General features: G+C 46.7%; 1 protein-coding gene across 3 annotated transcripts in view; it reads left to right on the top strand.

Moving 5' to 3' along the window:
• The window catches only part of LOC147748145 (complement C3-like), a 1,551,795-nt gene that overhangs the window by 469,030 nt on the left and 1,057,067 nt on the right, over nt 1-25,698 (top strand). For all 3 annotated transcript variants that reach the window (XM_086959014.1, XM_086959019.1, XM_086959009.1), the window contains exon 12: nt 9,377-9,580. In XM_086959014.1, coding sequence (XP_086815140.1) covers nt 9,377-9,580 — 204 coding nt within the window. The remainder of the gene's footprint in view (nt 1-9,376; nt 9,581-25,698) is intronic.

Here is a 25,698-nt window from a genome sequence, read left to right as displayed (position 1 = left end):
TCCTGCCCGACCTTGCGAGCCACAACCTCGGTATAACAACCTACCCACTGCTACCCACTCAGGGGTACTCATGATCCCCAAAAAGCCCCTTGTTCTGTCCCTTAATGCCGCTTGTCGAAAAAGGAACACTAACCATAACGCCGCGTCCTCCATCTGTAAATCTCGCGATAGCTTATTCTCGTATACATTGTAACTAATGTGTCGGAAAAGAAATATACCACAACCTCCTGCCCAATGTAGTTCAACATCCGCCCATAGCTTTGTATAACCACAGGCCTCCTCCATTATTCCCACAACTATACAAAATATTGTCTCAGCTAACCCCACCACCTCGTTCGATCTAAGAGCGACTTAGGCTTACTCTTGCTGCCTGCGTAAGGACCACCCAATCCTCCCGGTAGACTGATTGTTGCAGGTTGCCCATCTATCTTACCCTACTGGCCGAATACGTTGAGGTTCCCAGAAAGCCTGATGTGGTAATGACGAACTCCTATGCTAGATATAGTACAAGTGTGCTTAAGCGTGTATAAGGAAAAGCACATGACAATGAAATGAATACCCTTGGCCTCAAGGACATGTAAAGCTTGCACGCGAGCATTCCACAATTGTAGCCCCCAATGTCATCTGCATTGTCTTATAAAAAGAGGCGAAGCCCTCACCAAGCCCCCAGCTGAGTTGATTGGTAAATGTGCCAAGATTGCATTTGCGGACCACTATTTTATCTTTGATACCAAGACTAGTCAAGTATTCCTCCGTGCCGTTGCTCCATGGCTGCTGACGATCCCCAAGCCGCTGGGGGCCCTGTGGGTGTGAGGGACTGCCGAGCCCGCCTGGGGCCTTCTTACTCCCCAAGCCGCTGGGGGCCCTGTGGGTGGAGGGACTGGCGAGCCCACCTGGGGCCTTCGTAACCAGCCGCGTCGAGACTCTTGCGTACTCCGGGCCTGCTGCAGGAAGCACAGCCCTCCCTTCTCCTTGGTGCCGCCGGGCCGCCCCAAGCCATACCAAGTCTGGAGCCCCACGCCTGCCGCCCCCCTGCCAAAGAAAAGGTACTGCTGGTGTACTGGGACCCTGAACCGCGTGCCCCCCTCACCCGCCCCCTTTATCCCCCCGACCTCCTCGTACCCTCTCCATATTAACCCCCCTTACCCCCGGTCCCCTCCCCCGGCGAGCTCCCCCCCGCCTACCCATCCTTTCCACCGGCACCCCATGGCTCGAACCCTCAAAACCCTTCCCGCTCCCTTTCCCTGCCCTCTTGAGTCTTATCAATGCCTCAATGCGGGTAGACCCCCCGCATGCCCCCCATCACCGCCCTTCGGTTCCCCTCCCCCCCACCCGACCACGTGGGAACACCCCCCCTCTTTCCCGGCCCCCCAGGACCATCCCACCTTGCGCCCCCTTATGCCCCCTTCTTGCCAGCCTTCCTGTCCCCCTCGGCTACCAGGCAGGTGAGGGGCTCCTTGACTCCCCTACTGTGGTGGGCTGCCTCCCCCTGTCGACATCCCCCTTTTTCCCCAACCCGCCCCCAGTTCCCTGCACGCTCTCCCTCCCGCCCCCCGATCCTGAGGCGTGCGCTCCCACCCCTCCCACCCCCTTTCCCGCCCGGTGCCCCAAACGCCCGGGAGGCCCCGCTCACCGGCAGAGCCTTCCCGACCTCGCCAGCCACGCCAGGGCGGCCGCAACACCCCTCCGCCTCGCTGCCCGCCCTCGGTCTCCCGCCGCCCCGCCCTCCCCGCCGATTCCATTCCTAAAGACGGCGAGGCGCCGCTGGGAGGGCGCCTCGTCCGCCCTCTCTGCATCATTTTGTTTCCCGCACCGCCTGTCACAAACAGGGCTGCGCTACTGACATCCGCGCAGCCCTGTGACACCTACCTGGGAACGCGCAAACTTCCGTGGCGGCGCGCAGGCGATGGCCGCCGCCGCCACGCCGCGAAGGCACACCGCGCCGGGCCCCCCGCCTCGCCCAGCCGGGTAGTGCATTGAGGACTCGCCACTCGCCACGCCCCTTAAAACTAGCGAAAGCTGCCGAAGAAATAACAATAACAATAAATTAACGTGAAAGACAAAAAGCTCCTGACTAACACGTTCTCAGCCACCAGGTCTCACTATCTAAAATGGTGGCTGGGACCACTCGGGAACGCTATTTATACTTTGGGCTGCAGGGCTCCTTTTGGGCTGCTTTTGGGCTATCCCCAGCCAGCCCAACGCGGCAAAATGGCCGCTCGCTTGTTCTCCCCCCTTCCCCCTCCCAAATCTGCCCGGGGGGCAGACCTCGCGGCTCGGCTGCCCCCCAAACCCCCCTTTGAATCACTCCCACTATCCTGTCCTTTTCAATTTCCCCCCACCCTCCTATTGTTGTTTGCTGACCTCTCAACTCCCCAACCACCATGTCATAAGAAGAAAATAAACATCGGCAAAGCTTGGCCATGAATTTATTCATTTCTTTAGTCAAATACCTGTTTTGGTTAGACAATTAACATGTTTGGAAGTTCTTACTAGAACTTATAACTAAATATGTAAGTATCCAAGACCATCGTATGTGCAATGTTTACCTACCCCACTTTAAAAGCACAACACAATGACAGGATTGTTGTACATGTAGGAGAGCTAACTTGATCCCAATAGCTACAGTACGTGCCAAGCCTAGAAAGCATCGCTGCGTAACAATCTAATCCCCTGGAATGCATGATGGTATTTTTTTATGTATTTTTTTTTTTACAGTTGCTCAATTATACATAATATCTTAATTATATCATAGGTAACAAAAATGTTTATATCACTTATTATAAATGTATAACTTACTGTACAGCATCCAAACTGCTCTACATCATCGCTTAAACACATTGCCAAAGCCAGTAGCTCTCTCTTAACACTTATAAGGTCCCAAAGGCGAGACCTATTGGCTATGCCAATGCTTGTTAAATCAGTTGGGAGTGTAAGCCAGGAAATTGCCCATACTTCGTCTTCTTCTCCACTAAGTGTGTCAGTGGTAATCCCAAGGGGATCAAAATTACAATTAAAATTCCTTGCCACAATTCTAAAAACACAATTTGGGAGATTATCATAACAGTGACCAGCTTCTTAACACACATTTTCCCCTCCTACTATTCAGGTGCTAAATTGGAGGTGAGAGTCCCTAGGAGGGGACAGGAGTGAGAGGAAAACAAACAAAGAGAGTGAGAACATGAATAGCACTGGCAGCCCGCAATTAAAAAAAAAAGTAGTTAGGTAGGTCAGTTCATTGTGTGCCCCCCTAAACCTAAGCACCTTCTGCCCAGCTCTCCCATGCCCACGTCCGGCCCTTTGCAAACGTATGAGAAACAAAAATGCTGTGAAACCACACCCACAGGTCAATCACTCGAACTTTCCTCCACGAATAAAAATCATCTGTTCTTTGTATATATATATATATATATATATATATATATATATATATATATATATATATATATATATATATATATATATATATATATATATATATATATATATATATATATATATATATATATATATATTCAAGCTTCAAAGTTCAGAACACTGCTTTGCCAAGTATCCAGCGAGTGCTGTCTCTTTTTCCTGGTAAATGGGAGAAACTTTGAAGCTTGAATATTACGCGACGCACTGACGCACGACGGCACCCGTCCATAGAGTGACTCGCTACCTGGTGCCCTTGGAGCAGCAACAAATATATATATATATATATATCTACATATATATATATATCACGCTCCTTGCTTGTTCCAGTTATTGAAAGGCACACGAACACACACAAGGCTTCAAGCATAAGCCTTTAATCACTGGTACAGAAGCGTCTGGCTGCCCACCTTTCACAGTCAGAGTCCCACTGCCTGACGCGTTTCGAAATAACTTCTTCCTCAGAGGCTTGTGTGGAAAATGAAAAGAGCACCAGCTGGTTCAAACACTCCCTTTTTTCTTCTGCATGATAGCACGCCCCCTGATTGGGCTGTTCTGAATGAATCCTGCGCTGTGCATTGAGGGAAATGTAGTGCCATGTTATTAAGGTGCTCTGTGCAAAATGTTCTGTTGGTTAAAAGACCTTCAGATAGGTCCCGGCAGCTGGCGCTTCCTGATCCAAAGTGAAGTGCCCCACATGTGAGGACCGGCTGATGACAACCCCCGTGGCCCCCAGGTTCTCGGGGTGGTGCACTTTCGACGGCCCAGCAGCCGCCTATAAATCACGCTCCTTGCTTGTTCCAGTTATTGAAAGGCACACGAACACACACAAGGCTTCAAGCATAAGCCTTTAATCACTGGTACAGAAGCGTCTGGCTGCCCACCTTTCACAGTCAGAGTCCCACTGCCTGACGCGTTTCGAAATAACTTCTTCCTCAGAGGCTTGTGTGGAAAATGAAAAGAGCACCAGCTGGTTCAAACACTCCCTTTTTTCTTCTGCATGATAGCACGCCCCCTGATTGGGCTGTTCTGAATGAATCCTGCGCTGTGCATTGAGGGAAATGTAGTGCCATGTTATTAAGGTGCTCTGTGCAAAATGTTCTGTTGGTTAAAAGACCTTCAGATAGGTCCCGGCAGCTGGCGCTTCCTGATCCAAAGTGAAGTGCCCCACATGTGAGGACCGGCTGATGACAACCCCCGTGGCCCCCAGGTTCTCGGGGTGGTGCACTTTCGACGGCCCAGCAGCCGCCTATAAATCACGCTCCTTGCTTGTTCCAGTTATTGAAAGGCACACGAACACACACAAGGCTTCAAGCATAAGCCTTTAATCACTGGTACAGAAGCGTCTGGCTGCCCACCTTTCACAGTCAGAGTCCCACTGCCTGACGCGTTTCGAAATAACTTCTTCCTCAGAGGCTTGTGTGGAAAATGAAAAGAGCACCAGCTGGTTCAAACACTCCCTTTTTTCTTCTGCATGATAGCACGCCCCCTGATTGGGCTGTTCTGAATGAATCCTGCGCTGTGCATTGAGGGAAATGTAGTGCCATGTTATTAAGGTGCTCTGTGCAAAATGTTCTGTTGGTTAAAAGACCTTCAGATAGGTCCCGGCAGCTGGCGCTTCCTGATCCAAAGTGAAGTGCCCCACATGTGAGGACCGGCTGATGACAACCCCCGTGGCCCCCAGGTTCTCGGGGTGGTGCACTTTCGACGGCCCAGCAGCCGCCTATAAATCACGCTCCTTGCTTGTTCCAGTTATTGAAAGGCACACGAACACACACAAGGCTTCAAGCATAAGCCTTTAATCACTGGTACAGAAGCGTCTGGCTGCCCACCTTTCACAGTCAGAGTCCCACTGCCTGACGCGTTTCGAAATAACTTCTTCCTCAGAGGCTTGTGTGGAAAATGAAAAGAGCACCAGCTGGTTCAAACACTCCCTTTTTTCTTCTGCATGATAGCACGCCCCCTGATTGGGCTGTTCTGAATGAATCCTGCGCTGTGCATTGAGGGAAATGTAGTGCCATGTTATTAAGGTGCTCTGTGCAAAATGTTCTGTTGGTTAAAAGACCTTCAGATAGGTCCCGGCAGCTGGCGCTTCCTGATCCAAAGTGAAGTGCCCCACATGTGAGGACCGGCTGATGACAACCCCCGTGGCCCCCAGGTTCTCGGGGTGGTGCACTTTCGACGGCCCAGCAGCCGCCTATAAATCACGCTCCTTGCTTGTTCCAGTTATTGAAAGGCACACGAACACACACAAGGCTTCAAGCATAAGCCTTTAATCACTGGTACAGAAGCGTCTGGCTGCCCACCTTTCACAGTCAGAGTCCCACTGCCTGACGCGTTTCGAAATAACTTCTTCCTCAGAGGCTTGTGTGGAAAATGAAAAGAGCACCAGCTGGTTCAAACACTCCCTTTTTTCTTCTGCATGATAGCACGCCCCCTGATTGGGCTGTTCTGAATGAATCCTGCGCTGTGCATTGAGGGAAATGTAGTGCCATGTTATTAAGGTGCTCTGTGCAAAATGTTCTGTTGGTTAAAAGACCTTCAGATAGGTCCCGGCAGCTGGCGCTTCCTGATCCAAAGTGAAGTGCCCCACATGTGAGGACCGGCTGATGACAACCCCCGTGGCCCCCAGGTTCTCGGGGTGGTGCACTTTCGACGGCCCAGCAGCCGCCTATAAATCACGCTCCTTGCTTGTTCCAGTTATTGAAAGGCACACGAACACACACAAGGCTTCAAGCATAAGCCTTTAATCACTGGTACAGAAGCGTCTGGCTGCCCACCTTTCACAGTCAGAGTCCCACTGCCTGACGCGTTTCGAAATAACTTCTTCCTCAGAGGCTTGTGTGGAAAATGAAAAGAGCACCAGCTGGTTCAAACACTCCCTTTTTTCTTCTGCATGATAGCACGCCCCCTGATTGGGCTGTTCTGAATGAATCCTGCGCTGTGCATTGAGGGAAATGTAGTGCCATGTTATTAAGGTGCTCTGTGCAAAATGTTCTGTTGGTTAAAAGACCTTCAGATAGGTCCCGGCAGCTGGCGCTTCCTGATCCAAAGTGAAGTGCCCCACATGTGAGGACCGGCTGATGACAACCCCCGTGGCCCCCAGGTTCTCGGGGTGGTGCACTTTCGACGGCCCAGCAGCCGCCTATAAATCACGCTCCTTGCTTGTTCCAGTTATTGAAAGGCACACGAACACACACAAGGCTTCAAGCATAAGCCTTTAATCACTGGTACAGAAGCGTCTGGCTGCCCACCTTTCACAGTCAGAGTCCCACTGCCTGACGCGTTTCGAAATAACTTCTTCCTCAGAGGCTTGTGTGGAAAATGAAAAGAGCACCAGCTGGTTCAAACACTCCCTTTTTTTCTTCTGCATGATAGCACGCCCCCTGATTGGGCTGTTCTGAATGAATCCTGCGCTGTGCATTGAGGGAAATGTAGTGCCATGTTATTAAGGTGCTCTGTGCAAAATGTTCTGTTGGTTAAAAGACCTTCAGATAGGTCCCGGCAGCTGGCGCTTCCTGATCCAAAGTGAAGTGCCCCACATGTGAGGACCGGCTGATGACAACCCCCGTGGCCCCCAGGTTCTCGGGGTGGTGCACTTTCGACGGCCCAGCAGCCGCCTATAAATCACGCTCCTTGCTTGTTCCAGTTATTGAAAGGCACACGAACACACACAAGGCTTCAAGCATAAGCCTTTAATCACTGGTACAGAAGCGTCTGGCTGCCCACCTTTCACAGTCAGAGTCCCACTGCCTGACGCGTTTCGAAATAACTTCTTCCTCAGAGGCTTGTGTGGAAAATGAAAAGAGCACCAGCTGGTTCAAACACTCCCTTTTTTCTTCTGCATGATAGCACGCCCCCTGATTGGGCTGTTCTGAATGAATCCTGCGCTGTGCATTGAGGGAAATGTAGTGCCATGTTATTAAGGTGCTCTGTGCAAAATGTTCTGTTGGTTAAAAGACCTTCAGATAGGTCCCGGCAGCTGGCGCTTCCTGATCCAAAGTGAAGTGCCCCACATGTGAGGACCGGCTGATGACAACCCCCGTGGCCCCCAGGTTCTCGGGGTGGTGCACTTTCGACGGCCCAGCAGCCGCCTATAAATCACGCTCCTTGCTTGTTCCAGTTATTGAAAGGCACACGAACACACACAAGGCTTCAAGCATAAGCCTTTAATCACTGGTACAGAAGCGTCTGGCTGCCCACCTTTCACAGTCAGAGTCCCACTGCCTGACGCGTTTCGAAATAACTTCTTCCTCAGAGGCTTGTGTGGAAAATGAAAAGAGCACCAGCTGGTTCAAACACTCCCTTTTTTTCTTCTGCATGATAGCACGCCCCCTGATTGGGCTGTTCTGAATCAGGGGGCGTGCTATCATGCAGAAGAAAAAAGGGAGTGTTTGAACCAGCTGGTGCTCTTTTCATTTTCCACACAAGCCTCTGAGGAAGAAGTTATTTCGAAACGCGTCAGGCAGTGGGACTCTGACTGTGAAAGGTGGGCAGCCAGACGCTTCTGTACCAGTGATTAAAGGCTTATGCTTGAAGCCTTGTGTGTGTTCGTGTGCCTTTCAATAACTGGAACAAGCAAGGAGCGTGATTTATAGGCGGCTGCTGGGCCGTCGAAAGTGCACCACCCCGAGAACCTGGGGGCCACGGGGGTTGTCATCAGCCGGTCCTCACATGTGGGGCACTTCACTTTGGATCAGGAAGCGCCAGCTGCCGGGACCTATCTGAAGGTCTTTTAACCAACAGAACATTTTGCACAGAGCACCTTAATAACATGGCACTACATTTCCCTCAATGCACAGCGCAGGATTCATTCAGAACAGCCCAATCAGGGGGCGTGCTATCATGCAGAAGAAAAAAGGGAGTGTTTGAACCAGCTGGTGCTCTTTTCATTTTCCACACAAGCCTCTGAGGAAGAAGTTATTTCGAAACGCGTCAGGCAGTGGGACTCTGACTGTGAAAGGTGGGCAGCCAGACGCTTCTGTACCAGTGATTAAAGGCTTATGCTTGAAGCCTTGTGTGTGTTCGTGTGCCTTTCAATAACTGGAACAAGCAAGGAGCGTGATTTATAGGCGGCTGCTGGGCCGTCGAAAGTGCACCACCCCGAGAACCTGGGGGCCACGGGGGTTGTCATCAGCCGGTCCTCACATGTGGGGCACTTCACTTTGGATCAGGAAGCGCCAGCTGCCGGGACCTATCTGAAGGTCTTTTAACCAACAGAACATTTTGCACAGAGCACCTTAATAACATGGCACTACATTTCCCTCAATGCACAGCGCAGGATTCATTCAGAACAGCCCAATCAGGGGGCGTGCTATCATGCAGAAGAAAAAAAGGGAGTGTTTGAACCAGCTGGTGCTCTTTTCATTTTCCACACAAGCCTCTGAGGAAGAAGTTATTTCGAAACGCGTCAGGCAGTGGGACTCTGACTGTGAAAGGTGGGCAGCCAGACGCTTCTGTACCAGTGATTAAAGGCTTATGCTTGAAGCCTTGTGTGTGTTCGTGTGCCTTTCAATAACTGGAACAAGCAAGGAGCGTGATATATATATATATATATATATATATATATATATATATATATATATATATACATATACAAAAATCCAGATTTTGTCATGACATGCTTATGTTTTCTTAGATTTGAAAGTCCATATGAAGCGTTTCGGTATATAGATATATATTCATATATATAGGATATGGCAATTTGCATATTTACATTCAATACTAGCCTTTGTTGGAGATATATTACATATGAATGGATTGAGCATGTACTTTAAGTAATTGTGTGGTGCCATATAGAGAGAGAGGAAAGCCATTGCACCAAAGTATTGTGAAGTTTGATTTTGTCTTCTACTGATTAGGAGAAATATTCAGTATCTGTTTTAATAAGTTCTCTTGGATTCAACGAACAGGACAATATTTGTAATATGCATATCATTATTATCCCAATGGCTACCTCTAGGTTAAGACGAGCGATTCACGCCTGAAAGATTCCCAGCAGGCCAGCTTCACTCTAAGCGTCACTGCCTACAACACCTGGAGAAACAGCCAGAACCTCCTTCACATTGAAGTGACGAAGGAGCCACAAAAGTTGTCTTTGAACATGTTAACCATGCATGGCCCCCAGAGCGATGTGAAGAACCAAATCACGTATTTTACAGTTCTGGTAAGACGGGGGTTTCTGTTTCATTTATGAACGCATTTTGTGAATGTCATAGCAGGATCAAAGAGTCTATAATTGTATGTAAGAGGTATATAAAGTGCAATCTCTTAATTACGTAGTACGCCCAAGGCGTCATCAAAGTGCCTACTCCAAGGTGATTTGCAATATATTTTATTACGTTCAGTTTTCTTCACTCTCTACTTCAAATCATTATTATTTTCTTTTCTCTTTTTACACTTTTTTGGGAAGTTTTTCATCTATCATTTCTTCTGGTTTTCATTTTTGTTTTCTTTTTGTAGATGTGTCTTGCTTGAGTGGCATTTTTGAATTTCCCTTCCCCCTTCTGTCCCTCCATTGTCTTTCCTGTAAGAACCATGTTCTCATCTTTTCTTTAGGCTTTTTTTCTTACTGCTGTCCACATTTGATGAACACATAGTCTTCTCCCATTTGGTGGTATACCGGGATTTGCTGACATAGCAAATGTCCGTTTCCTGTACACATGACACTATAATCATTAGGTCTCATCAGCAGGCAGACCATAAGCCCACATCCCATATGGGATTATGAGATGGTTCTGAGTGAGTGCTGAAAGTAAGGGACATTTCCATGCTGCTAGCAAGTACACAGCACTGTGCCCTACGGTGATCCTTATCTATTGTATAGTGCTAGTGCATCATCAGTTTCTCCTCCACAAAAGAGACAGTTGTCTATGAGGGGGTCATTAATTATTCCATCAGCATCCGCCCCTTCACCAAAGAAGCAGTATAGAGTACATTTAAATACTGTGATCCCACAAACATACAAGACTCTTCCTGCATAATTCCCTAAGTCCCTAAAAGGCCTACATCAGTGAAGGTCTCTGAAATAAGTCGAATTCTCACAAAAGACAATACAGCCATAAGCCTGAAAGAAAGCGACATGACTCTCTGCCCAGTAGAAATGTTAATCTGGACATGGTTATGTCAGTCTCATCTTACACTGTGGTATCTCCCACATGCTCATCAAGTTGTGTTTCATCAATGGATAATATCATCAATTTCCAGGATGCTTTGGGTCCTGGAGGTAGTTAGCTAAACATTCCTCTGAAGATTCAACAGTCATCTGTGTCTATCATTATGGAAGCCTAAAAACCAAGGGTCAATACAAGAGTACATCTGTCTTAGCCATGGAAATTCCAAAATCTTTAGGTGCCTCTGGGCCATTGATTAGAGGATGACATGGAGCTACCTGAAACTGAATTTGTCCAAAATGAATTACACACCAGTGGTGAATACAAAACCTATGGCCCTTCATGTGCCTGGTGATCTAGGACCACTGGCAAAAATATCCAAGGAGGTAAGAAACCATACATTTACTAAGGATTCCAATCCGTCAATAAATGCACACGTGGATAAGTTAAGCAACTTAAGCTTTCTAACCATCAAAATGCTGCAAAACATCTTCCCACACCTACAGCTCCCCCACGAGCTTCAAGCTGCAATCTCTCTTGTCCTATCAAAACTTAAGTATGATAATGGTCTATATAATGGCTCACCTATATCAACCATAAGAACATTACAGAGAATTAGAAAGTCTGCTGCCAGACTACTTCTATCTGTAAAGCCACAAGCACATATTTCCCCTGCCTTGAGGGCCTCACACTGGTTACAAGTTGTCAGAAGATTAATTTCAGGCTGCTTTGTATCACACACAATAAATATATGGCAACAGACCACTTTTCACTAGGAAACAAATCACAAAATGCATGTTAATGGAATCTCCGTCTACACTGGCACCTCGTCTCAAAATCCAATTATACAAATCAAAAGACATGGGCAGAACATCTTGCACTGTCAAGGCAGCTAAACTATGGAATATGTTTTCCCCAAACATATGATCCGCTGACAACCATCTCAGCTTCAGAAGATTAGTGAAGAGTTGGCTATTTTCTACATGACCACAATACTTATAATACAACAATATATATATATATATATATATAAATATATATATATATATATATATATATATATATATATATATATATATATATATATATATATATATATATATATATATATATATATATATGCAACAATATTCCTGTTTCGCCTGTACTCAACACGCCTTCACACTCGCAGCAAGCTGGACACCAAATCCTATTTTCAGGTGAAGAGCAGAGCGAATGATTTATTCAATAAAAATAAGGGTTTAAAATGCCCATCCATGACGCGTTTAGCTCCACGAAGGAGCTTGGTCACATGATGCGCCCCAGAGTGCATTGCAAATAAATAGTAAACATGGAAGTAAAGCCCACCCATAACATGAAAAAATAAAGTAAACATAATAAACAGACTAGTTTCACAAAACCACTTCAAAATCACAACATAGTGTTTTTTAAATCCAGGGACTTTAGAATTTTCCAACAAAGGCCAATCAAAAAAAACACATAACGGAATTTAACTGGGAATGTATAAATAGACAGTAGTTCAGACAAGTGTCGGAATGTAAGGCTTTCATAGTCATTTTAAGCATAAAAAGCAAAAATCCATACAAAAATATTAAGTATCTAACTGGCAGCTTTCTATACAGACAAATATATACAATGACTTCTAAAATAGTAATTACTGTATTCTTCTCAATGTATTATCAATTATCAATTCCTAATTTTCAATAGACAAATCCATGTGGTTAAAGGAATCATATGACCAAGGTATTCAAATAGTCCCACATAAATAATTACTAGGAAGCGGCATGATTTAAGATTTCAAAAAGTGCAAACGGGCTGTATAAACCAAAATTTTCATGATTCAAAATGTTCTTATAATTTTATAAACATATATATATATATATATATATATATATATATGTATATATATATATATATATATATATATATATATATATTGCACTTGTATCGCTCGACGCTGCCGCATCCCAGTTCTACTACTCCGACTGGATTAGAACGAACAAGCCAGACCCAGCTTTTGTGCAAAAGTGGTGTTTATTCCATCAAAAGTTTAACACCAAAGCAGTCCTGCATGACGCGTTTCGCCTCTAGCCAGAGGCTTGATCACATGACATATATATATTACCTACTGGCGGTCGCCAGTAGGTAGTTATAGTTAGGACCTAGTTTCCGTAGGAAATCCGCAACATTCTATTTGGAATAACTTTGGCGTCGGTCGACGAATCTTCGTGAAATTCTCCAAGAAAATGGCCTGCTCCGCTCCGCTCCTTCCCTGAAAGTTTGGGGGTGATTCGTCAAGCGGGGGCCGAGAAAAAAGGGGATCCCAAAACATGTGTTCCCGATGTAATTTTCCGTAGGGACCTTTAAGTGAGGCTACAGCCCGAACTGCTGAACGGAATTACACCAAATTTGGCAAAAAGGTAGAGTTCGGTTCACAGATTACGCTTTTTGTTGAATGGTGTAAATCCGTTCAGTAGTTTCTTAGAAAATCAAAAGTAAAATCATAGATATATCTATAGACGAAGTACCGTACGCGTGCAGTACGCATACCTTCACGAGCACGAGCTTTATGCTAATTGGCTGTCAACACTCCAAACCAGGAAGTGTTGGCAGCCATCTTGTGCCTCGGTAGAACCGAGGCACAAGAAAGCAGCAAAAGAAACGCGAAAAGCACACAAAGGGGGCAGGGTAGAAAGACTCTGACCCCCTAGGCCTGTTCAGGGGGTCCCACAAGGACCACCAAGGCCAAAAATGTGTTTTTTTTTAAATCACGGGATACGCGTAGGTACTCGTACCCCGTGAAAAAATATCCCCCCCACACTGCCCCAGGGACCGCCACCTCCGGGCGGTCCCTATTGCTTTTCTGCATGGGGAGCTGCATGTTAGCTGCTCCCCAAGCAGAAAAGCAATGCCGACTCCCGAAGGATGCGAGGAGCCGGCAGGGACCGTGGGGGGCTTGGGGACCCCGCCATGGCCCCTAACGAGGAGGGCCAGACCCCCGGGGGATGGGGTCCCCGGGGCCAGAATTGGCCCATGAGGGGGCGGCCCCCCTCCCTAAATACTACACAGCCGCCCTTCTTAAAAAAAAATTCAAAACAACGGGATCGGGGAGGATGCCACGACCCATCCCTGCACCACTCTGCAAACGCGCCCCCTGGCACATTTGCAGCTGGGGAAGTAATTACCCTTAAGTACTGGGGGTCCAAGGGGTGCAACTAGCCCACCAGGAACCTCCAGGGCTGCATTGCAGAGAGGTGTAATGAGGCTACGCCCTTTTTACACCTCTCTGCAACGCAGCCCCCTAGCGCATAGTGGGGGTTCCTGGTGGGCTAGTTGGCCCCCAGGGACCTCCAGTATTCAAGGGGAATTACTTCCCCCTCTGCAAATGCGCCAGGGGGCGCGTTTGCAGAGTGGTGCAAGGAGGGGGTGGGCTTTGAGGTGACGGATTGCACCACTCTGCAAACGCACCCCGTGGCGGGTTTGCAGAGGGGGAACTGATTCCTCTTGAACACTGGGAGTCCCTGGGGGCCAACTAGCCCACCAGGAATCTCCATTATGTGCCAGTGGGCTGCGTTGCAGAGACGTGTAAAGAGGCCATGCCCCTTTTTACACCTCTCTGCAATGCAGCCCACTGGCGCATACTGGAGGTTCCTAGTGGGCTAGTTGGCCCCCAGGGCCCCCCAGCATTCAAGGTGACTTAATCCCCCAACTTAGTACACGCCACGGGGAGCGTTTGCACAGTGGTGAAGGTAGGGGACGGGGCTTGAGGTGATGTGTGTGCGAACACGCCCTGTGGCGCGTTTAAAGTTGGGGAATTAATTCCTTTTCAATCCAGAGGTCCCCTAGGGGCCAACTAGCCCACCAGGTACCTCCAGTAAGCACCACGGAGCTGCGTTGCAGGGTGTTGTAAAAAGGGGCGTGGCCTCTGAACACCTCTCTGCAACGCAGCTCCCTGGCACATATTGGAGGTATATGGTGGGCTAGGTGGTCCACAGGGAACCTCAGGAATGAAGAGGAATTAATTCTCTAACTTAAAATGCGCCACAGGCCGTGTTTGCAGACATGTCACCTCAGGCCACGCCCCCTTCCTTCATCAGTGTGCAAACGCGCCCCGTGGTGCGTTTTAAGTTGGGGAATTAATTCTCCTTCCATATTGAGGGTCCCTGAGGGCCAAATAGCCCAACAGGTATCTCCAGTATGCGCCAGGGAGCTGCGTTGCAGACAGGTGTTCAGAGGCCATGCCCCTTTTTACACTTCTCTGCAACGCAGCACTGTGATGCTTACTGGAGGTACCTGGTGGGCTAGTTTGACCCTAGGGATCCTTAGGATTGAAGGTGACTTAATCTCTCAACTTAGAACGGTGACAGGGCGCGTTTACACAGTGGTGAAGGGAGGCGACAGTGCCTGACGTGCTGTGTGCAAACACGCCCTGTGACGCGTTTTAAGTTAGGGAAAAAATTCAACTTCAAACCTGAGGGACCATGGGGGCCAAGTAGTCCACCAGGTGTTTCCAGGACGTTCCACTGCGCTGCGTTGCAGAGAGGTGGTGCATGCCATTCCCCTTTTTACATCTCTCTGCTACGCAGCTCTGTGGCGCTTACTGGATGTAGTACAAATTGCGATTTACTCACCTGTTAGGAGAGACATCAGTGCTGCATCTTTGAGCCCAGTACTGATCCTCAAAAGTAATTCTAACCATACTTACCAGTAACTTGAATTTCCTTCCATAGGCTAACATTGACTGGTTTCACTTGGAAATTTTTCTAAGTGTGGAGTGTTGGAAATTAAAAAAATTCCTCTTAAATCAGTCGAACTACGATTTCCGATTTACTGACCTGTTATCAGGAGAGACCTCAGTGCTGCATCTTTCAGTCCACTACTCATCCTGAAAAGTAATTGCAACCATACTTACAGTAACTTGAATTTCCTTCCATAGGCTAACATTGACTGGTTTCACTTGGAAATTCTTCAAAGTGTGGAGTTTTGGAACTTAAAAAAATTACTCTAAAATCAGTCGAACTACGAATTCCGATTCACTAACCTGTTATCAGGAGAGACCTCAGTGCTGCATCTTTCAGTCCACTACTGATCCTGAAAAGTAATTGTAACCATACTTACGGTAACTTGAATTTCCTTCCATAGGCTAACATTGACTGGTTTCACTTGGAAATTCTTTTAAGTGTGGAGTTTTGGAACTTTAAAACATTCCTCTAAAACCAGCCGAACTACGAATTCCGATTCTCAACTGTTATCAGGAGAGACCTCAGTGCTGCATCTTTGAGCTCACTACTGTTCCTGAAAAATAATGTTAACCGTACTTACCAGTAACTTTAATTTACTTCCATAGGATATCATTGCCTGCTACATATAATATATATAAATGAAAAAATATATAAAATAAAAAAATATATATTACAATTTCAATATTTTTAAAAACATTTTTATCAATTTATATTAAAAATATTTAATGGAATTTAAAAAATAAAATATCTAAAAATAAATACTTAAAAACAATGTAGTAAATCAGTATAGAAAAATATAACAATTAATACATTTTAAAATTATCATTTACAAAACCTTTGAAATTCACTGAAAAAAACCATAGGTTTCAGCCAGGTTATAGTTAGGAATTAGCATTTAAAAAACCTTATAAATTCACTGAAAAAAACATAGGTTTCAGCCACGTTATAGCTAGGAAATAGCATTTAAAAAACATTATAAATTCACTGAAAAAACCATAGGTTTCACATATGTTATAGTTAGCTGGACATTTCACTCATACAAAACCATCGAATTCCCCCGTTATAGTTAGTTCAGCTAACTATAACTTGCGCGCCCGCAATGCACTGCTGATGAAGTCACATATTACAACACTCATGATATGGTCAGTGACATCGCTCATGGCATCACTGATGACATCTCAAATGACATCACTGATGACATCACTGATGACATCATCCTTGTGAAAGAGTGGCAGACCTTCTCTCACCCTAATATAACCTTTGATACACACATTCAAAAATAGAAACTAAAATTTTCAAAAAAATGGAGATACCAATACCAGTTACAACAACCTATTCAGTAATTCCACCATCTACATACACATCCACTCATTCACCAACAGTTCTATATAGTCACTCATACATGTACTCACTCATCATATGTACTCATACACCTATAAAACCTGTTACACACCAATACTCATCCATAGAGTTACTTACACACATAATCACACATGCAAATAAACATCAATTTACTTGCATATACAGCTATACACACACCACTACACTTACTTCTACAGAAACGTACACATGCTTACTCTCTTAAACAATCACTTATAGAAACACATACTTATTTATATAGGAACTTTTCCAAACTCTCACTCTCACATATACTCACTTATATACATCAATACTCACATATACTAGTTTAAAACATATGTAGTTACTCTTAAAGACACTATTGAGACAGTCATTCACTCACTAACACACCCATACACACACACACTCATCCACCCATACAGTCCTGCCCACTTGCTGTCTTCAAAACACATACAAACAGTGAGTCACTCATTCATGCATCTATACGCTAAGTAATATCCCCCACCGAACTATACAGACACTCAAACTGATACTCAAAAAACAAAGTAATAACCCATATACACACTCATGTAGCTACTCACCAACCCATGCAGCTATTTATACACAAAGTGAGACACTGATACAGATATTTAAATATTTAAACATTACTCGTTAATACATGTATTCACTAAGATACACTTAATAAGTCAGTTATACAATACATTTTACAAAAAAAACATCCATTTAGATATTTATTTACCCATTTATTCTTCCATCGACCTTTAGATATACATATATAAAAATATTTATTTTTTCAGAAAGACACACATTCACTGGATGATGTCATCAGTGATGTCATTTGAGATGTCATCAGTGATGTCATGAGTGATGTCACGGACCATGTCATGAGTGATGTAATATGTGAAGTCATCAGCAGTGCATTGCGGGCGCACAAGTTATAGTTAGCTGAACTAACTATAACGGGGGAATTTCAATGGTTTTGTATGAGTGAAATGTCCAGGTAACTATAACATGTGTGAAACCTATGGTTTTTTCAGTGAATTTCTAAGGTTTTTTAAATACTAATTCCTAACTATAACGTGGCTGAAACCTATGTTTTTTCAGTGAAAATATATATACATATATTCACAGAAAAAAACGTAGGTTTCAGGGGTGTTATAGTTAGCTGGCCATTTCACTCGTACAAAACCATAGAAATTCCTCCGTTATAGTTAGTTCTGCTAACTATAACTCGCACTCCCGCAATGCACTCCTGATGATGTTACATATTTCATCATTCATGACATGGTCAGTGGCATCACTGATGACATCACTGATGACATCTGAAATGACATCACTGAGTGTCTCACTTAATACATGGATTAGTAACTAAACTATGTGAATGTGTGCATCACTGTCTATGTTGTTGTATAACATGCTGCATCAGTTGGTCACTAACTACATGAGTGTGTATATTAGTCATTGATCAGTTGGATGAGTGTTTGTATGGGACACTGAGTTTGTGTGTGTTTGGATGCGGTGTGTGTATCTCTATGCATAGATGTGTGAATGGTGGATTGACTAGGTGTATGGGTTTAAGAGTGCATGTGGAAGACTGAGTGTATTCATTTGTGTGTTGGTGAGTGAATATATGTTTTAGTTGTACATCTTCAACAAAGTAAAAAATAAAAGGCATTGTATGTGAGAGTTGGTGTATATAAATAAGTATATGTAAGAGTCAGTGATTGTGAGAGTAACTATATTAATGAGTGTATATTTGTAGTGGGGATTTATTAACAAATTAACTATGAGTTACTATGTGTTTGAATAAATGAGGTGTTGTTGAATAATTGTGTAAGTGAGTAATGTAAGTGTGATAAATTTTTTTCATGAGTGAATAGGATGACTGCATAACCGACTAAGATGACTGCTGATGTGTCAATGTATATATATGTATATAAGTGCATTTTGATAGTGTTCTATTAATTAGTGACTGCATGTATAAACAATTCTGTTGTTGAAGTGGTAGTTGTGTGTGTAGACCTAGGAATCAGTGAGTGGGTATCTAGTAACTGGTATTGGTGTGTCAATGGTTTCAAATATGGTACTCTGTATTTTACAGTGAGTGATGAAAGGTTATACTAGTGTATGATGAGGTGTATCAGATTGTCACGTGGATGATGTAATCAGTGATGTCATCAGTGATGTCATTTGAGATGCCATCAGTGATGTCACTGACCATGTCATGAATGATGCAATATGTGACATCATCAGCAGTGCTTTGCGAGCACACGAGTTATAGTTAGCGGAACTAACTATAACAGAGGAATTTCTATGGTTTTCTACTAGTGAAATGCCCAGCTAACTATAAGACCCCTGAAACCTATGTTTTTTTTGTGAATTTCTAAAGTTTTTTTAAATGCTAATTTCTAACTATAATGTCTCTGAAACCTATGTTTTTTTCAGTGAATTTCAAAGCTTTTTAAATGCTAATTTCTAACTATAACTTCTCTGAAACCTATGTTTTTTCTGTGAATTTCAAAGGTTTTTTAAATGCTAATTTCTAAGTTTATAGTAGTTATACCTATTTTTTTGTACTGATTTTCTACAGTTTTTTAACTGTTTATTTATAAATAGTTTATTCATTAAATAACATGAGGGCTCTGAAGTTGATTCGCAGCACGTTCCTCACGGCCGAGGCCACCGGCCCTCTGCTCATCTCCTCATTGGATCTCCAGCACACTGGGGGTTTCGTGCTGAAACCGAGCACCAGTTAGCTGGGGGCCGCGGATCACCACCCGCCGGGTTGGTCAGGGCTGACCGCCTCGTCTATCCCTGCCCGCCACTTCACACAGGAATTGTTGCAGCGAGCAGGGCGGAGGCAGCAGCTGGTGTAACCCTGCTTCAAAAAGCCACAACTAATATGCACCTCATCGCCACAGAAAAAGCCAGTGGTGGCTTGTGGTGGGCAATGACAGCCGAGAGCACCAAGAAGGCACCAGGAGCTAAGGGAGACAAAGTCAACTGTGGTGAGTGTGTGACCCTTAATTCGCACTATAATCTGCCTTCAGCCTCGCTCACCTTCAACGCCTGTCTGTCCCTCTCATCTTTCTTTACACCAGCTCCAGCATTCCACCTGCACCCAGCCCTCTGCCATTCGCCGTCCCTAGGGAGGACGAGATAATTACATAGCCGGGAGGGCTGCATATACTAAACCCAAGCTTAAGCTCACTCCCTGAGGCACAAACACGCTAAAATTCATAAGACACAAGGCAAAAGGCGACCCGCAGGGCTACCTTTAAAGATCCAGAATGCACCAATCCATCTGCAAATCCTGCTGCACCTCAGGACAAAAAGATCAAGGATTACCCAAAGAGCAGAGGGTAAAGCTCAAAGATTAATCAAAGACCAATAAAAGGAGTCTCCCCAACCTTGCAGCTTTAACATCATCTACAGCGCAAGAGCCGGACCAAGCCACACAGGCCTCCGAGGGTCAGACTGGCCGAAAGGGAAATAGAGTAGTATCTGGGCAGACCAACCCCAGCGCCAATCCTGTACACAAAAGTGAATGGGTCCTAAAAACAGGGGCAGACAACAGATGATTGTGGAGGAAACTGCCACCATCCACCTTTCTAACAAAAGGGAAACAAGGTCAATGAGGAGTTAATATTTGCCTTTTTACCTACCGTGACGGTTGCTGCTGCTGCTGGTTTCTCTAAAACAGTCCTAGGGGGGACTGCATCGATCCCTGCTTGCCATAACAGTCCCACAAGGGAGTGCGCCGGACTTTGCTGCCGCTGCATGAATCCTGCTTGCCATTGCATTTCCAGGAGGGTTTGCGCTGATCCTTGCTGCCGTTCTACGGGGGCGAGGACTACATTTTCCAGTGTCCTCCACCGCAGAGCAACGTGTCATCACACAAGCGCCTGGCTGGGCCACCCCCCTTTTATCTGGACTGTGTGTACCTTTAACCCCTTCACAGTGGAGCAAATTCCCCTGCTGTGCTGGGGGGCACACACAGCGCCCCGGTGCTCATGACGAGCTCAACTAGTCATGAGCCACGGTGGTCGTGTGCTCATGACGAGCTCAGCTCGTCATGACCACACCCGTTTCTTTAGAACGCTCGCACAGCACGGGAATTTGCCCAGCGTGCAAACGATCTAACGGTCATGACGAGCTGAGCTCGTCATGAGCACACGAGCACCGTGGCTCATGACGAGCTGAGCTCGTCATGAGACTCGAAGGTGTTAAGGACTATAAGGACTCGGTTAGTGACCCCTATTTTATCTTCTGTGGTTTTTTTTGGTTTATTCCTTCAAGTTCATTAATGGCCACTAAACATAAACTAACCGGGCAAAGGGTTGGGAGTGGTGTGGCAGGTACCCTGGACGCTTTTTTAACTAGGGCAGAATCTGTTTTGCAGCACGTAATACTTCTAACTGAGAAAAGACTCTCCTTGGGGCAGTGTACGGGGCAAAAAAGATCCTCTTTATGGGCCATCAGCATAGACAGTCACCAGAAGCAGCTCCTCAAATTTTTATTTGTTCAAGTATAGCCCGCTTGATGCAGGTATGGTGAGCTCTGCTGAAACCGAACCGAATCTTGAGGTGGGCTTAGTTGAGGTGGTTAACCTGATTGACTCGAGTGGCCTGGCTGTAGTTCATTCTCTCAGTGTAAGTGCCCAGTTGGTCTCGGTGGGTTCACCTCAACTACCTGGGCTAGATCCTTCTGTTGCTTCGACCTCCAGCAAGTACTGCCACCAAAATCGCTTTGTGTAGAAAGAGGTGACCGCGTCACCAGATCCAAAAGTTCTATTCGCGACAATGAAGTCGCTGGAGGTGCTGTCAATCTGGGGACAGACTCTAATCATGAGGGGGGAGCCGGGGAACCTTCTGCTAAGCGTTCAAGGCATGGGGCGGCCATGAGGTCTAGAGTTAACGCCAAAAAGAAATGTAAACCTCAAACCTCAGTGGCAAGTGGAAAGTCGTCTCTGAGATCGGAAAACGGCGTGCCCACTATTCCTAACGCTGATATTTCAATGTTAGGTGATGGAGGAAGCAACTCAGATTACTGGAAGCATAGAGAGTCAATTTTCTCAGGACTTTTAGCACCTTTCCTGAATAGACTGGGGGCGATTGAGGAAAAATTATCTTTTTTAACACAGGGTACCCACTTGACGGTAAATTCAGAGGTGACCAGATGTGATAGCAATGCTGCGGGGGGGGGTGTGCTCAGAAGCATCTGCCCCGCTGAGCACTAGCGGACGAAGCAGGGACCTGATACATGAAGCAGCGACAAATGGTGCCGTTCATGTGCGCACTGATTCCGTGCAGGATCAGCACCTGGCGCCCAGCACTGCGGGGCTCACTTTGCAAGTAAGAACAGGCTCCCAAGTGACGAGTGGGCTTGCAAAAACGGTGCAATCAGGTCCCCAAACTCTTCTTCTTCAAGAGCCCCACCATAGGGAAGTTATGGACATACACCCACCACACAGAGATGGCCCCAGATCTTTCCTCCATGTCCCCAACAAGCCTGCCCAGGACATTTTAGATGTACCCCCGGCAGCTTGCCCTTTAGTTGTGGTCTTGGCTGGTGTTCCTGCGCTAAGAACCGACCAAACCGGATCTTGGGCACAGTTGGGGAATAAAACAGCGTACTGGCTAACTAGGCATAAAGGGCTTAGGGCAGCTATGTTTAATAACATCATTATGGTCCGCAGAGTAGCGTGGGTGGGCCAGTCCCCCATAAACATAGGGGGGGACTGTGTGGTTGTTAATTTTCGGACTCCATCTGTTGCGCAAATGATCTTAAAGGCTGAGGATCATTGTCCATTATCTTCTACTTCTATCTGGGCATTGCCACGTGGCTATTTTTACAAACCCCCCAAGAGAAATCTAAACTAGTTACCCTGTTTGACCCCGAATACATATAGGTTTGAGGCCTTATCCAGGCTTGACACCCAAGACTTACTAAATGTTATTAACACAGCCTCGGACAACATACCAAACCATGGGGTAATGATAGAGGACCACACCCCTCTCACCGTGCTTAGTATTCCATCTGTCGCCCCTCCTCCGGACGTAACACCTAGCCCTACTTACATTAAGTCCTTAACCCTCATTGTACTGTAAGTTTACCCAAAAATGACACTCTAAAAGTCTTATCTTGGAATATAGCGGGGCTCAAGACCAAAAGGGGAGACAGCAATTGGGAGCATTTTCTTGTTGGTGCTGACATCATTGCCCTCCAGGAAACTTGGGATGCCCATGACTCCTATTTTCTGGACGACTTTTTAAAGTTTTGTAAACATGCTATACCGTCCAGCATGGGGAGAGCTAGTGGGGGGCTTTTGCTTTTAGTTAGCTTGAATTTACCATATAAAGTCAAGTTATTGGACTCATACTCTTCAAATATCTTAGTAGTTGAACTATCAGCCAAGAATCTACCTACTCTGTTAGTGGTCAACTTTTATAACTCCTTTTCGAGAGATGACGACCTAGAGCATCTAATGTCTCTCTCCACTTGTTTGATTGACTATGAGTCCATGGTTGATACGCACTACCACATACTAGTCCTAGGTGATTTTAATATTCATATCTGTCTGACTGATTGTCTTTTAAAATTATACAAGGAATATTTCCCGCAGGGGTTAACGCATTTTGAACATTCCCCTTCGGGAATCTTTCTAGAGAGTCTTTTATCTGACCACAATTTGATCTGCCCAACTCAGCCGCATACGTTATCCCCCATCGACTATATCTTAGTCTCTGGATCTATGGAGGACCATCTAGGTATATTTGAGGTAATATATAACTGCCTCAGTGATCACAACCCACTGACACTGAATCTTAATATTTGCGTCAGTGATATACCTAGTCCACTGGCACACTTAAGTAATACCAGCATTGCCACAAAAGATCAAGGCTGCCGCCTAAGATGGTGTGACGGGGTGGGCACGCAAGACCCCGTAGCAGGGGATCAGACTACGCTGTGGTGGGCAGCCGCCCCTGTTTCACCTAACTCCATTGCCTCCATGCAGCCCCCTGACAGCCCGGACAGAGTCGACTGGAAGGCGGGAGACCCGGACTACTGGTGGCCGACGCTGCAAGAACAAGAACCCTACACCTTTAAGGGATGGGAGACCGCCTTGGGAGCCACACCCCCTTCCCCCCACGTGACAACGTCAAAAGAGCCACAGGAACAGGAAGAGACGGACAACGTTTTCCCCGAGTCGAGTGGACGCGAGGAGAGAGCCAGCCGTTGCCCCGCAGGGAAGGAGATCCGGAGAAGCCCTGAAGACGAGACCCTGAAGAGCCCAACAGCTGAGACCGTGAGGAGCCCAGGAGACGAGACCCAGAGGCCGGGAGAGCCGAGGAGGAGTGATCCGCCCCGCCACACGCCCACGGGAGGTGTGTGGCTCAAGCAGGTACGGGGTTGTATGGCGGGTTGGATGGGTCAACGTAGCCTACCCCCGTTCTAGCAATTGTACAGCACCTTGTACAGTCAGCCTCCGTTTCCCCCCCCCCCTCACGAGCACAACCCGGTCACTGACCCTCTTAGGAACCAACACGTGTGTGTGCACGGGATTCCCTCACCCCCGGTCCCTGAAGTGCGTGGTGCATACCTGATCCTAACCTCCGGTTTCTCTTCTCCCCACGGTACGGGCGGAGCTGACTTCAGGAGAAGACCGGACCAGTGACCTCGTCACCCTGGAGCCTCCCCGGACTGCACCTTACGACCCAGCAGCGTTTGCGCGGGAGCGCCTCACGAGCAGACAAAGAAAAACCTACCCTAAACCTATAAAAATAAAGCCCTCTTTGAAAAGTCTAACACAGTATACAGCCTCTCCTTCTGCAGCAGCGTCTCTGCAATCTCCCCTGGTTATAGAAGCAAGGAGCCCTAGCCCGGGACCCTTCCCCAACCCCGTACATCTGGTGTCAGAAGTGGGATCAGAAGACCAGCCCATCTATACCAGTGAGATGGACGCCCTGATCCAGCACCTCATCAAGGGCCAAGAGAAGCTCGATTGGGCAGTAGAAAGACAGTTGACCTCAGCCCAAGCCGACCGTGTTTTATTTAAGTCCATGATTTCTGCCCAGCTCGAGAGCCTGAAGAGCGTGCCGCCTCCTGTGATAACTACCACGGGCGAAGACCGAGTTCATAGCCCGCACCCCTCCGGTATTTCCCTGCAGAAATATCTCCAAGGGGAAGACCCAGATGCGTTCCTGCTGAACTTTGAAAGGGCCGCCCGGGCTTTGGGATGGCCCGAAGAAAAATGGCCCTTCTTTCTGGCCCCTTTGCTCACAGGGGAAGCCCAGTCGGCCTACCAGGCCGTGAACCCGTTGGGGAACACCCCCTATACCGTGATTAAAGGGGTGATACTGGACCACCTGGGTCTTGATCAGGAAGCCTACAGAGTGAAATTCCGGAAAGAGAAGGGCCTCCCTGGAGAAAACCCGAAGACCCTCTTCTTCCGACTCAAAATGGCCGCAGACAAATGGCTCACCCCAGAGACTTGCACCAAGGAGGAGATCCTACACAAGGTGTATTTAGAACAATTTATGGACGCTCTTCCCTATGCGTCCCAACGGTGGCTGCGTCAGCATTCCGGACTGGGAATCGAGCAAGCCATCGAAATGGCTGCTAACTATGCCCGAGCCCAACCCAAGACCCTCGCCTGGGACCACGAGAAACCAGTGAAACCACCCGTACCCATAAAGACGGAGAAGAAACCCAAACCCCTAGGGGACTTCGGACGGGCCAAACCCACTGGAGCGCTGTCCCCCATGTTGAGAGGGCCGCAATGCTACGAGTGCGGTGAATGGGGACACATCGCCCGGCTATGCCCCCGGAAAAGGCCCCCCCCTGAGGAACCCATGGAGGTCGGGTACCTGCCCAGAACGGTGCTATATTCCTCCGAGTTGGGCTCCTCCTTTTACGTGAGTATGTGGATGAATGGCTTGCGAGTGAGGGCCCTGTTGGACTCGGGGTGTAGGCAATCGGTAGTGCAGGGACACCTTGTAGCCCCTAGCCAGTACGTACCCGGATCCCTAGTCCACATTAGGTGTGTTCACGGGGATGTTAAACCCTAC

The sequence above is a fragment of the Lissotriton vulgaris genome, chromosome 1_1 (genome assembly GCF_964263255.1).
Source record: "Lissotriton vulgaris chromosome 1_1, aLisVul1.2, whole genome shotgun sequence".
NCBI classification, from domain to species: Eukaryota; Metazoa; Chordata; class Amphibia; order Caudata; family Salamandridae; genus Lissotriton; species Lissotriton vulgaris.
Note: the sequence above shows the minus strand (reverse complement) of the source record. Positions and strands in the feature narration are given on the sequence as shown.